The sequence below is a fragment of the Euprymna scolopes genome, chromosome 14 (genome assembly GCF_053919585.1).
Source record: "Euprymna scolopes isolate OS-2025 chromosome 14, ASM5391958v1, whole genome shotgun sequence".
Taxonomy (NCBI): Eukaryota; Metazoa; Mollusca; class Cephalopoda; order Sepiida; family Sepiolidae; genus Euprymna; species Euprymna scolopes.
Window position 1 is genome coordinate 80,832,225 of NC_136495.1, and position 13,431 is coordinate 80,845,655.

Here is a 13,431-nt window from a genome sequence, read left to right on the forward strand (position 1 = left end):
AGGGCTGTGACAACAGAATATTCTTTTCATTCTTTTGACTCAAGTATATATCCAACACAGTAAGACACAATCAACTGAGAACCACATCCATCCATATAAAAACATAAGATATTAACGGATATATACTCAAGAGTCAAAACAATGAAAAGAATATGCTGTTGTCATAGCCCTACTTATTAGTTCCATCCATTGTTCACTTTCCTTATTTTCACCTTTATTCCTCAGATTCATTCCTCAGATTCATGAGCAATTTTACTGACAAAGGGGGAAGAAATGCTGTTTTTTTTGGTCGGAATCTATCCATCTAGCACTTATTGTTGGCTAGTTTTTGACCTTTAAGTTTTTTAAAACTTCTTACATCAATGGGGCTTCATGCCTTGTGTAGAACGATTTCCATAAAAACAAATGCAGTTTAATTTCTCTTGCTAAAACAATGGTTCTTGTTTCTGAATAGAGAGGTTGGCTTGTTTTCTTCACATAACTAAAATTTCACCCACAAGAAAATAAATTCTATATATATTTTTTTAATATTTCAATTTGATCGCTCATCCCAGAAAACATTTAGAATTTCTAAACCATTAAAGTAATTACTTGAAGAATTACCAAAGCTTGTCAAGAATGTCCATCCATAGCCCCTGGAGGGGCATAGGCCTTCCACAACTTTGTAGATGCTTTTGTAACAAGTAGTTCTTTTTTTCGGGGTGAGGGTGTTGGCCCCACACCCAACCTTCCCAGAAGGTACATTGTGACTAGCCTTCCCAAAAGGTCAGCCATCTGGTACTGGCCAGGCTCAATATTGCTTAACTTCGGTAATCTGGTGAGAACCAGTGTGTCAACATGATTGTGCCATATATTTGTCAAGCAAGTATCTAGGGGATTTTTTTTTTTTTTTTTTTTTAATAATATTGACTGATTTTGTGATTATGATAAAACAAAAAAAAAATAAACAAACAACGGATTGCATGATCAGTATTAGTTGGAAATCTGATGAAGTATCTCCCAGATATTAATGTTAATCATTCGGGGTTTTTTTTTAAATTTTATTCAGCACAAAGCATATTGCCACTAAGACATAAGGGACTCCTGTGAATTAGGGATTAAATTTATGGAGGAGGGCATACTAAGTGGAGAGTTGTACAGCAATGTTTTACATTTAAATTTCTGCATGTTGGTAGTTCTAAAATTTTTCTTTGAATATTTGTAAAGGAAAACATCAAGGGAGAAGTTGATTTTGTTTGTTAATGAGGAGGGGGGGAGTTCTTATTATCATTAATATTGTTTCAGATAGAATGGACAAAGTGGGTTTTTGTTGGATGTCAGAAAAAGTTCACACAAGTAAACAATTAACCGAGTAGTTATTCTGAGCTGGTTTACATTCTTAGACAACTTTTAAGAAAAATTTTAACATTATATGTATTGTGCAAAACAGAAGGTTCTTTTTTACTTTTTAAATATTATAGGATTTGATCTGTACACACACACAAGTTGGAAGACTGGAGAATCATAAATAAAACCAAAGATGAATATTCTACCTTAAAAAAACACATTGTCATGTCAGAGAAAACAAAACATGTTGATTTGCAAAAAAAAAAAAAAAGAAAAAAAATTTTTTTTAAACATTTTCATATTTATTCATATTAATTTAATCGAAAATTACTTTTTATAAAACTGAATTGCAAAAAAAATGCTTACCTGTTTTTTTAAATATTTCCATATTCAAAAAGATATTCAACTCATGAAATCTTTCATCTTCTATTATGTAAAATGTGTGTGTGTGTAAGAGAGAGTGAGAGATTGAGATTTTTAATTCTCATCTGGTCAGAAAATATTTTTCTTTCTTTTTGCAAGTTTGAAATGTTGTTGTGGAGTCTGTTTGCACCAAGTGTACATAAAAATAAAATATGTTAGAAACTCATCCCAAGATGCAGATAGAGAATGAGGTAAATTTAAAAAGTAACATAAGAGGGAGGGGAGGGGGATAAAAGAAAGATATTACAAATTTCTTTTTTAGCATCCTAAACAATGTTGGGTAGCCCTGCTACTATATTACAGACATAACTGTTTACTTGTTGAAGGAAAATAAAAATCAGTTGTTTTTTTTTGTTTTTTTTTAAGTTTTCATTAAAAAAAAACAAACAAAAAAACTGAAAATAATTTTCATTATTTTAGAATTGCAAATTTACAAATGTAAATAATGGCCGCATTTTAAGTGATTATAATCAACATTGAATACATGCTTGGGGTCATACTTCCAAAATTGAACATTACAAAATGTAAAAATAATTTAAAAAATAATAAGATCATATTATTTGGATTCCTCAGACTGGAGTCCTCATCTTGCACAATGTTTCAGTCAATGTAAACTCGCCACACGTTTGTGGATTGGAAAATTTTCCTGCGTGATATATGCAGGGTCGCAGGGACTATTTTCTTAGGAATCCCCGGCAGATTGGAGGCCCAGGCCATACAGTAAAAATCGACGAGTCCGTTTTTAACCGCAGAAAACAAAACGTCGGCAGACTTTTGACACCGGTGGTGGTGGTGTGGTCTGGGTCTTCGGTAGATACGACCCCGCCGAAAAGGAGGGTTTCTTGGTCACTGTACCAAATAGGAACGCCGAAACCCTCCTTCCACTAATAAATAAATAAAAAATCCTTGTTTCTGGCAAAAAAAAGTCCTTGTTCTGCCCCACCCCAATAATTTTTATTGCCCTTTTTTTAGGCTTTTTTCATTTATTTTTTATTTGACATAAAGAGTTGCAAAAAAAAAAAAAAAAAAAAAAATTAACTTTTACGTGTTTAAGACATAGTTTTTTTAGGTTAGGTTGTTTAAGACATGTTTTTTTAGGTTAAAAATTGAAAAAAAAAACCAAAGTTCAGACGAAAAAGTTTCCTATTATTTAACAAAAAAAACAAACTTGTTTTATATGTATTTATTTTGAAAACAGAAAACAATTTCAAATAATAATAATAATAATAATAAAAACATAAATGAACGATAGGTTTTTGCTTTTTTTTTTTTTTTACTTATTTAATTTTTTTATGTTTCTACATTTTACAATTTCATTGTACAGTTATTTTGTTGTAGCGTTGTTTTTATTTTATCGTCAACGCTCGGTTTTATCCGGCTGTTGACGTCATGCGCCGGACAAAGCCGAGCAAATGCTGAGTTACGTCTGGTTCGTTAAATGCACAAGTACCCTTTGTGGATTAAATAAAAGGTCCCATTTAAAATTCCATGTAGATTTTTAAGTTCAACAATATACATCTGGATAACATTGAAGGTTATATCGACTTAAATGTCGTGCAAATGACACTCAAGATGAGAACATGAGTAAAATAGTCCAAATAATTCAAATTATCAATTTTTATCTCAAACATTCAGAAACATAATAAATTTTAAGTCAACAGCTTGTTTTTTTTGTTTTTTTTTAATAATTTACCAATTTTAAATAATTTTTATTCGTTCCTATATGAATTTTCACTGGACAAATAATTTGCAGGCTGTGTTTGTCAATCAATTAATCAATTCATTTTCTCATCTCCCCCTGATTGTGTTCAACTGGCAACTGGACTGTCACAAAACCCACAGCTACACTTCAAACTGCCTGCAAACTGCTCCTAACCATCACAAAACCCACTGGCAACCCTAACACTAACTCTAAATAAATCTCCCCTTGTGATTAACAAATCCTACTTTAGCCTTCTTTTGTGTTTCCTGATGGACAACTACTTATTCATTGTTCATTCAACAAACTCATTTCCTTTTTCTTTTGTTATACTTCATTTTCTCTTTCTCCCAATGTCCCAACACAGAGGAAGGGGCACTGATAGGATCACATTTAAAAGACTTTTTAAACGCAACTTGTCACTATTTCATAACAGCTTATTATAATTATTGCATAAAATCATTTTATTTAATATTTTAAAATAGTAAAGTTATACCAGGTTGAATTGTACACACAAAATTAATGTTGGGACAATTAATTGGAGTCAGGAATTAAAAAGTATTAGAACCTTTTGGGTGTAAGAATCAGAAAAATTTGGGCCTATTTTCCAATGCCCAAAACGATTCTTTTTTTGTTTTTATTTCTTTGTTTTAGTTTAAAACTTAATTTTCCACCGCTTATCTTAATGATGAAATAAATATTTATTGATTTTAAACTACTAGTAAAACTACTATCTATACAGATCACCAACATATACAAAAAAAAAAAAATCCAAAAATAACTATACTTATAAATTTACAAAGAATTTGAATCAAAATCAATAACTGTACCAAAATTGGGAATTTAGAACACAAGCATAATTGTATCAGAATCGGGAAACATTGGAATCGTCTCATCACTACACAAAATACCAAATAACAACTGTTGTGCCATATTAATCGTGGATCATCTTCCTGGCATATTTCACTGATGCCAAGTTTTTTAAATTTGCAATATCTTGTTCTTTCTTTCAATTGGTGTATGAATAGACTCACTGAGGTTTTGTTTTGTTTCCAGAAATTTTGTTCTTTCAGTGCTTTTCTTTGATCTGATATTCATTTTTCTAATCTTGCTAATTTTTTTGACAATCAACTTTTCCAATTTCTTGGAGATGTCATCATTAAAACTTTCTGGATTGCTTCACACCCAGCTATTGTGAGAAATATGTCAGTAATTTCATTTATTCAATTTAGAGTTTCTTAACTCTAGTCAGTACCTCAGAGCATCTTATTCATGTTTCTACATAGTCTGGATTGTCCAGAATGCATATGTATCCAATTAGCGACGCCATTGTTGTACTGCTGTAGTTAATACAAGATTAACATAGTACACAAATAAAAATAAAAAAAAAAACACTTGCAAAGTTGAATTTTTAATAGCAAAAATATAAACAAATCAATCAAGATTCCAAGAAATATTTATATTTTGCCAGAAGGAAGGGAGATAATCCTGAAGTGATGAAAAATCAAAATATTTTTTTTTTTTTTTTTTACTTCTATTCATTTAACATCACTTTTGCCTTGTTTAAGAATCAGATGTTTTCTAATATTATGCAAGCTCACTCTCCCATTTTTACTTTTTTTTTATAGAAATCGCTCGAGACAAGGCATGAAGCTACTTGATGTAAGAGGCTAACAAGAACAAAAGATGACTATTGCAAAGACAGGAGATGCCTATTGACCTTAGTCTTGCAAGGATTAAAAGTGTAAGTAGAAGAAAACAGTGAGCAGTAAGAGAGTTTCACAACTTTGCAGTCCTTGGAAAGAAACTACTCGAATAGGAAGCTGTATTACAATGAGGTATTAAAACAACAAATTGATGGAGACCTCTCGACCAATGAGTCAAACGAGCTGGAACAAAGGAAGGGGGAATAGATCAGATAATTCTAAGGAACACATGCCATTATAGCATTTGTAGAAAAGACTGAGACTAACAACATCACATCCTTGAGAGAATGAAGAAGAAATTGTAGAGCGAATCAAAATACAGAGGTGTTTCTGAAATTTATCAAGAACCCTCAAATGGGATAGAAATTCACCAACCCAAATAGAGATAGAGAATGGCCTCAGGTATGAGAAAATATTTAGAGGGTCATTTGTTTCTAAATTCTACTTTATGCAATCTTGTCTAATCACTTCTAAATTTTTGCTTAGCTAGCATGTTTTTGCAACAGTTTAGCCAGAAAGATGAACATTCCAAATGACCATACCAGTGTAATCGATTCATCATTAGGATGATTTCTATGCTGGGTGGTCAACAAATCATCTGACATTTTTGTAAAAAATAAGATTTATTTTGGTGCTTGTGTAGTATGATGTGATTTCAAATAAATGCATCTAAGGTAAAAACATGATTACATGTCATGTTGAAATTCGTAAAAAATATTGAAAAATGATAGATTAGAAAAATAATTACAAGAAAAATAAAGTTTATCAAATCAGTTTTATCATATCTATCTCTAGTATTATATAAAAGCAACTTTTTTTTTTTTTTTTACATGGAAGTCACCACTTATCAAGGCCCGGAGGCCACTCGGGAATCAGGGTTATTGCGTGTACAGTAATCAATGGGACAATATCGTAGTAATCATTAGTAATGGAGATATGATAAAGTGTCTTACTTAAGGGGGTTCATCAGAAACTTGTTTAAGTTGGACTTGAAGACATCCAAGTTGTAGTCAGGTGAGAAACAGGCAAACGGAAGAGAGTTTCACAGGCGTGAACTTCTAAGAAAGAAGCTTTGCTCATGGAATCTACGTCTTGATTTAGGCACAGATAAAGAGTGGGGAAAATTACTGACAGTGTTTTTTTTTTAGATGTTTTTTGTGAAAGATTGGCAAGGGGGAACCAGAGATTGGAGCTCAGACAAACACTTGGCATGGAAATAATAAAATAAAGAGAGGCTCACAACGTCCCTTCTGTGGGAGAAAGGTTGCAGGGAAGAGAAAAGGGCATTCCCCTACTAGGCTACAAAGTCTATTTTGTACTCTGTCAAGGCAGGATAGGTTGTTTTTAGCAGCTTCTGCCCAGATATGGCAGCAGTACTCCATCCTTGGATGTACTTGACTTTTATATAGATAGAGAATTGCATCAGTAGTGAGATATCTACTGGAGTGGTAGAAGGATCCCACCTTTTTTCCAGCGTCCCTGGCAACAGATTTGATGTATGTGTTCCATTTCAGATCAGGAGTAAAGGTCAAACCCAGAAGCTTGTCGAAACATGGAGCCTCCCCAAGACGAGAGCCATCCATTTCAATTGATGTCAGATGGGGATCAGAGCGTTGATGATGTAAAGATAGAAGCCTGGTTTTAGATGCATTAAAAATAACCAGCCACCTCTTCCCCCATTGTACCACGCGCTCCAGATCAGAGGAGAAAGAATCAGAGAGAAATTTGTCATTTACGGCCTTTGATGCGTTGCCATAGATGGTTGTGTCATCAGCATAGATGTCAACGAATGATTTAAGTATGTGTTTTGGGAGATCATTGATGTAGATCAGGAAGAGAGTTGGGCCCAGGATGGACCCTTAAGGGACACCAGCATTAATACTGTGGGCTTCTGATTTCTGCCCATCAACCACTACTCTTATGAGCCTATCAGAGAGAAATGATTTAATGATTGAGAAAACATTTCCAGATATACTGTAGCTGGAAATCTTGTGAAGTAGGCCTACATGCCTACATGCCACACCCTATCGAAGGCCTTTGATATGTCAAGAGCAATTGCCCTAGAAAGGAAGCCTTTGTCGAGAGATTCACTATGAGATATAACCGTTAGCACATCTGCTGTAGATCTAGCAGAACGGAAACCATATTGCATGTCACTAAGAAGGTTATTTCTGCTGAGGTGGTTGACTACTTCTTTATTTAATATGGATTCCAGCAACTTACTCATGACACACAGGAGACTTATTGGTCTGTACTGAGAGGGAGATGACCTGTCACCTGAATTCTTAAATACAGGGCATACTGATGACATTTTCCAGGGTGTTGGGAAGCAATTCTCATTAAAACAACGCTTAAACAGTTTTGTAAGCATGGGGGCAAGTTCTGGTTGAAGCTTTTTCAATACTATAATTGGAATGCAGTCAGGGCCAGTTGGTTTACTGGAATCAAGGTAGCTTGGCGACATCACACACATATTTGTATGTTGCAAAGCATGTTGTCTGTTATAGGAGGAAATACGGGGAGTTGATGGCCTTGGTCACATAGGGTAGAATTAGTTGCAAAGTTCTTGGCAAATAGTCTGACCTTGTCTGATGCTGACGAGATGACCTCAGGTCCATTGATGATGGTTGGGATAGAATGCACGCTTCTGTTCAGGATCCTGTTTGCTTTTGCCAAAACTGGTGGGAACCAAGCTGCTGCTCAACTACTTTGGATTTAACGGACTGAGCATATAGCTCTCTTGCATTTTTTATTACTCTTTTACAGTGGTTGCTGGTAGTCCTGAAAGCAGCTTTAGTCTCAGTACATCTATTACGTTGGTAGCTATGGAAAAGGAGATTTCTGTGCGCGATGGCAGCAGCACATTCTGGGGAGATCCATGGCTGGCTGTTGGGTTTTTGTTGGAATTTTTTGGATGGTATGAATCGGTTTATACCTACAATTAACCATTCGGTCAGGTCTAGTACTATAGAGGACACATCCTTTTTAAACATGGAATGCAGAAGTAGATCAGATATAAATGTACGGAAGCTATCCCAGTCAGCCATAGAGTATCGATATACTGTACGGTGGAGAGGTACGTCTGAAGACTTGTTGCATTTCATTTTTATCTTAGCGTATACAACCGAGTGGTCGGAAGATCCCAGAGAAGATAGAACGGAACATGAACTTTGTGTGTGCGTGTGTGTTCATTCTCAGTAGACTCCACAATGGGTGGACTGATTTTTCATGAAATTTCACACTTTATGTATCTGGTAGTGTTCTTAGGTTTTGTATTATAATGTCTTTGATAAGTATCGATAATCTAAAAAATCCGATGAAAAAAGAAACAGGTGATTTTGACCAAAGTTAACACCTTATACAACCTAACATCACTTGAGAAGTTTTATTAGCACACAAGCAGAAAGGCCCAGCATAGAAATTGAACAGTAGATACTTTGATATAATAGGGGCACATTCAATTAAGCACAATTGAGCCTGATACTTGACTTTTGCATTTTAAACTTTAATTCAAGCCATTATATATAAAATAATTTTATAAAATCAGCAGTAGGTTTTGTACAGTGCAATGTAGACCACAATATATTGTAGACAAAATCACTGCAGGGAGGCATATGAAGCTTCCTCCTGGTGCAACGCAATGGGTACCCAATTAAAGCAGGCAATCAATTGATTTGATTGAAAAATGGGCAATTTCACTGATTTAGATAACAATAAAAATATGGGAGGGTGAAACATTCGTTTATCATCATTCAAACCCGGGCAACTTTAAATCTCCCTATTAATTTGTTAATAAACTGTTCTTAAAATCCAAATGTAACAGACAAAATAATTGTAATTTGCCATTTCAAAATAGAAAATGGTGGACCGCTAATGCTTTTTTTTTTTTTTTGTAATATTTTTTGTAATATTTTTTAAATAATATTCTTTAAAAATTTGCAAATTGGTTTGATATTTAATTTGCATAAAATATTTCAAAAAACCCTTAAAGAAAACGCTTTCAATCATTGAAAGCATTTTCTTTAAGGGTTTTTTGAAAAGACAAAAGTATTGTAAAAGAATGTAAAATATTTTATTACATAACTATACTTTTTTTTAGTTTGAAATAAAAATCAAGAATAACAATGTTTGAAGAGCTGTAAAAATTTAATTACTTATTTTGCTTTCTTCTTTTATATATCATTTTTATTAGTTAAGCAGCAAATTTTCAGATTATAAAATTTTTAAATACTTGTTAAATGGCAAGAACTGTTACCCACATTAATCTTCTTTAATATAAATGGCAAATGTCTGTTAATGTGAATGTGTGTATGTATGTGTGTTCATATGTCTTCCTAAATCTTTTGAAATCCAAAATGGATAAGAATGATTCTAGTACTATCTTAAAGAGCAGGGACTCAGATGGATAATATGTGAAATGTAGAACAAAATATTCAATTTTTTTTCTACATTAATGATCGCAGAATCTCATAGAGGGACATGTAAAATCGTCTCCTTCTAAACAATTTCAGCATCTGCACATGTATGAATTGCCATCTCTCACTTACCTTAAATACATTGGTAAAAAGGGTCTACTATCTCTTTTCCAGCTAGGTGACCAAAGCAAGCTGACATCCATGGCACTTCTTTCAACCTCAATCTTCTCTCTTGGGATGCAACCAAAACCCCTGAGGGCTATCCAACCCTTGGATTTGACAAGAAACACTATGGATTCAACATGGCTACTATAGCTACATACATGTGGACTTGCACACACATACATACATGGTTTTGACTTTGACACCAGTGTATGGTACATATTCTTCATGTATAAACACTTCCTTTTCTTACAAACAGGATATTCATTTTTTTTTATTCAGAAATGAGCACTTTTCTCTTCCCTAGTAATGAGATGTGGAGTTCACAACTTTTTTGTGTTCGTTCATCACAGACTTGTTCTGTTACTAATACCCTTCTCTTTTCCATTCCTCTAATTAATGCATTAATGAAGACAATCAATAAAGTTGTTTTAAATGTTACAATGAGACTCCGTCTTTCTAGTCTACACAAGAATGACTAAAACATTGTGAATATGATAACAACCAAATCTAAAACTTAGAAACAATGGATATCGCAAAAAAAAATCATTCATTTATTTTATTTTGAGAGAAAAAAAGATTCTTGCTAATTATCTACCCAACACCTATCTATTTCACATTTTTGAACAACCTCAGTAGCTTTGTCATTCAAATGTATTTTTTTGCACTTCAATATCATCCGTCTCGAAAAGTGTAAATCAATGAAAATGGATGAAAACTGAGATGTGGGGGAGTATATTTCGAGGATGAAGTTATTGAGGTTGCTCAGAAGTTTCGTTATTTTGTAATACCATCAGAGCACAGGAAAGAAACTGAAGCTAATGATTTCAAGAGTTAGGAATGGATAGAGTAAATTCAGGAAACTTGTTAAGCAGAGCGTTACCACTGTTGATCAAAGGAAGAGTCTATAAAGCATGGATATGCAGTGTGATGATGCATGGAAGTGAGGATTAAAAATAGGCATTGCATGAATAGAAATGACATGAAACTGATAGTGGATGTGTAATGCAAATTTTGAAGACATGTTTAGATCTGATGACCTCAGAGGAAGATTAAATCTGGATAGTATATGGAGATGTGTGCAGAACAGGACACTTTGATGGTTTGGTCACATTGAAAGAATGGATGAGAATTCTTTAGTTAGTAGATGTAGAAGAGTTGAGGTAGCAAGATCAGTTGGCAAGGAAAACATGAAAGAAAAAGATAAGGATGAGTTTGAGAGAGAGAGGGATAAATAAGGACCAGGTCAGAGATAGATTAGTTTAGAAGTTAATTTCTCAAAGGTGTCACATACCAGCATGGAACAGAATGAATGTAAAACCAATGATGATGCTGATCATCATGTTGATGATGATCATCATGTTGATGATGATGGTGTGTGTGTGTGTGTGTGTGTGTGTGTGTGTGTGTGTGTGTGTGTGTGTGTGCGTGCGCACACGCGCTAATATATGGATATATGAAGTGCCGGACGTCCTCAGTCTGTCATACTTTGTAAAATTCCTTTTTTCATTGATAAACATGATGATTGAATGGATTAAGTATTGATCAGTTAGTCTTTGTGAATAATTCTTGATTCGTACAAGAAAAATTTTAATTAAGAAAATTTATAAATGTTGAATAACTTATCAAAAATAATTGCATTTTTGCTTGGCATTTTAAAACCCGATTCTTGCCATGGAGTGAAATGACTTACCTCTTCTGCAATGTAGGTGGTTCTTTTCTGATCTTATCTTTGATTGAAATCACTTGCTTTCTTCGATAGTTGGCCTGCGAAAATACATTGGATCCATAGCCAAACATCTGCGGACCAAACAATGCCTGGTAGCATTGATTGCAATAAGGATTGCCTTTATGCTGGAAAATAAATTAAAAGACCGCATTTAACTTTTTCAATTTAAATTTAACATGAACTCGTATGCTAGACAATAAAAGGATGGGCATACCAAAGAATCTGATAGGTCGAACAAGATCGTGTCTTAGATTGAGCAGCATTTTAAAATATATAGTTGGTTGGTGAGCCATAGCAGTGGTGTGCAGATGTCCATGTGGTACCTCTTTTCTCATGGACACAAATATAAGGAGATGGTAATGTAAGATTCTATGACTTTATAAAATGACTCAAATCAGATGGTGACGTTATGGAATTGAATAAGCTAACAGTATAAATATCATAACTATTATACATCATTTGTGGTTATAAATGTCCACACGCAGGTTGCAGCTATTCAAGAAGATGAAGAAATACAATATTCCTAGGTTAAATTCAATAAACTTATTTCATACTGTTTTACACTTTCTGTTTAATTAAAGTCAACACAGTGTATACCGAGGAAAAATCTCTTATGATTAATGTTTATGTAATTCCAGTTTACTTTTAAACTTTACAAAAAAAAAAAAAAAAAAGAAAGAAATTAGTCTTTACTTTGAAATGCTTATTTTTTACAATTGTTTTATTGTTACAAAATGGATTGAGAGAGAGAGAGAGAGAGAGAGAGGTGAGTAAACGTGGAGTGTAGACACGTTTACCAGAACCGAGGGTCAGCTGACCAGATTACGTATGAGTGACGTGGTCGGGTTGGCTAGATCTGTGAGACTGGATTTGGGCTTTGAAGACGGACGGCTTAATAGCTGTTCCCTCCCCTTCACTGGGGGTGGGGGACGCTGACGTGTTCAAAGCAAGCAAGATTTACTTCCATATTCTGTGTCGACAACTGGAAGGTAAATAAAAAACTATAAAACCAATTCATCATCTTGGAGTGATAAATCTTCGTCTAACAGGTACCAGTCTCCCTCCAAGAGAAGATGAATTCCAGATGGATCAACATTGACGACACATGAAATAAGGTATGTCGAAGAAAATGCATGTAACACACACACACAAAAGCATATGAACAATTAGATATGAACACACACAACCGCATATGAAACTAGACGATCATACGCACACGGAATCCTTTTATGTTATACACCAAACGTCAATTTGGTGCCCCTCTATGATAACCCTAGTGATAACAACAATGATAACACTATGTAACATTATCACAATTATATAAAAGGAATTGTGCACATGTGTGGGTGTTCATTCCCTATAAACTCGAAAATGGTTGGACCGATTTTTATGAAATTTTACACAAAGGTACTTTATGTGCCTGTTAGTGTTCTTAGACAGGTTTTTTTATTGGAATGTTTTCAATAAGTATCGATAATCAATAATCAAAATAATCCAATGAAAGAAGGAACAGGCGATTTTGGCTTTACACAGCCTAACATCACAAGTGCATTTTTGAAATTTTATTACCACACAAGCTGAAAAACCCAACATATAAAATCAATAGTAGATACTTTAATATGAAAGGGGCATGTTCGAAATAATTGTTTCTATTTAGAGCACAACTGAAATATGATACTTGACTTTTGCAATTAAAACATTAATTCAAGCCATTATATATAAAAATAATTTTACAAAATCAACACTAGGTTCTCTATAGTGCAATGTAAACTACAATGTATTGTGAACTTTTAAAAAAAATTAGCTTCATCTTATTGTTTGTTGTAATAGAATTGTTTTAACTGTGCTATTTAGAAATATTATATGAAGTTAATTTATTTAATTTATTTTTAATTAAATTTATATTTAATTTAATGTATTTGGAATAATTACTATTCCCGACACCAGTTACATTTAAAAACAGAAGTTTAT

At 33.6% G+C, this 13,431-nt stretch overlaps 1 protein-coding gene across 10 annotated transcripts in view; it reads right to left on the reverse strand.

Annotated features, from left to right (window-relative positions):
• LOC145293116 (uncharacterized) overlaps positions 1 to 13,431 on the reverse strand; it is a 327,847-nt gene that overhangs the window by 229,978 nt on the left and 84,438 nt on the right. For all 10 annotated transcript variants that reach the window (XM_080139507.1, XM_080139503.1, XM_080139504.1 and 7 more), the window contains one exon: positions 11,425 to 11,585. In XM_080139507.1, coding sequence (XP_079995633.1) covers positions 11,425 to 11,585 — 161 coding nt within the window. The remainder of the gene's footprint in view (positions 1 to 11,424; positions 11,586 to 13,431) is intronic.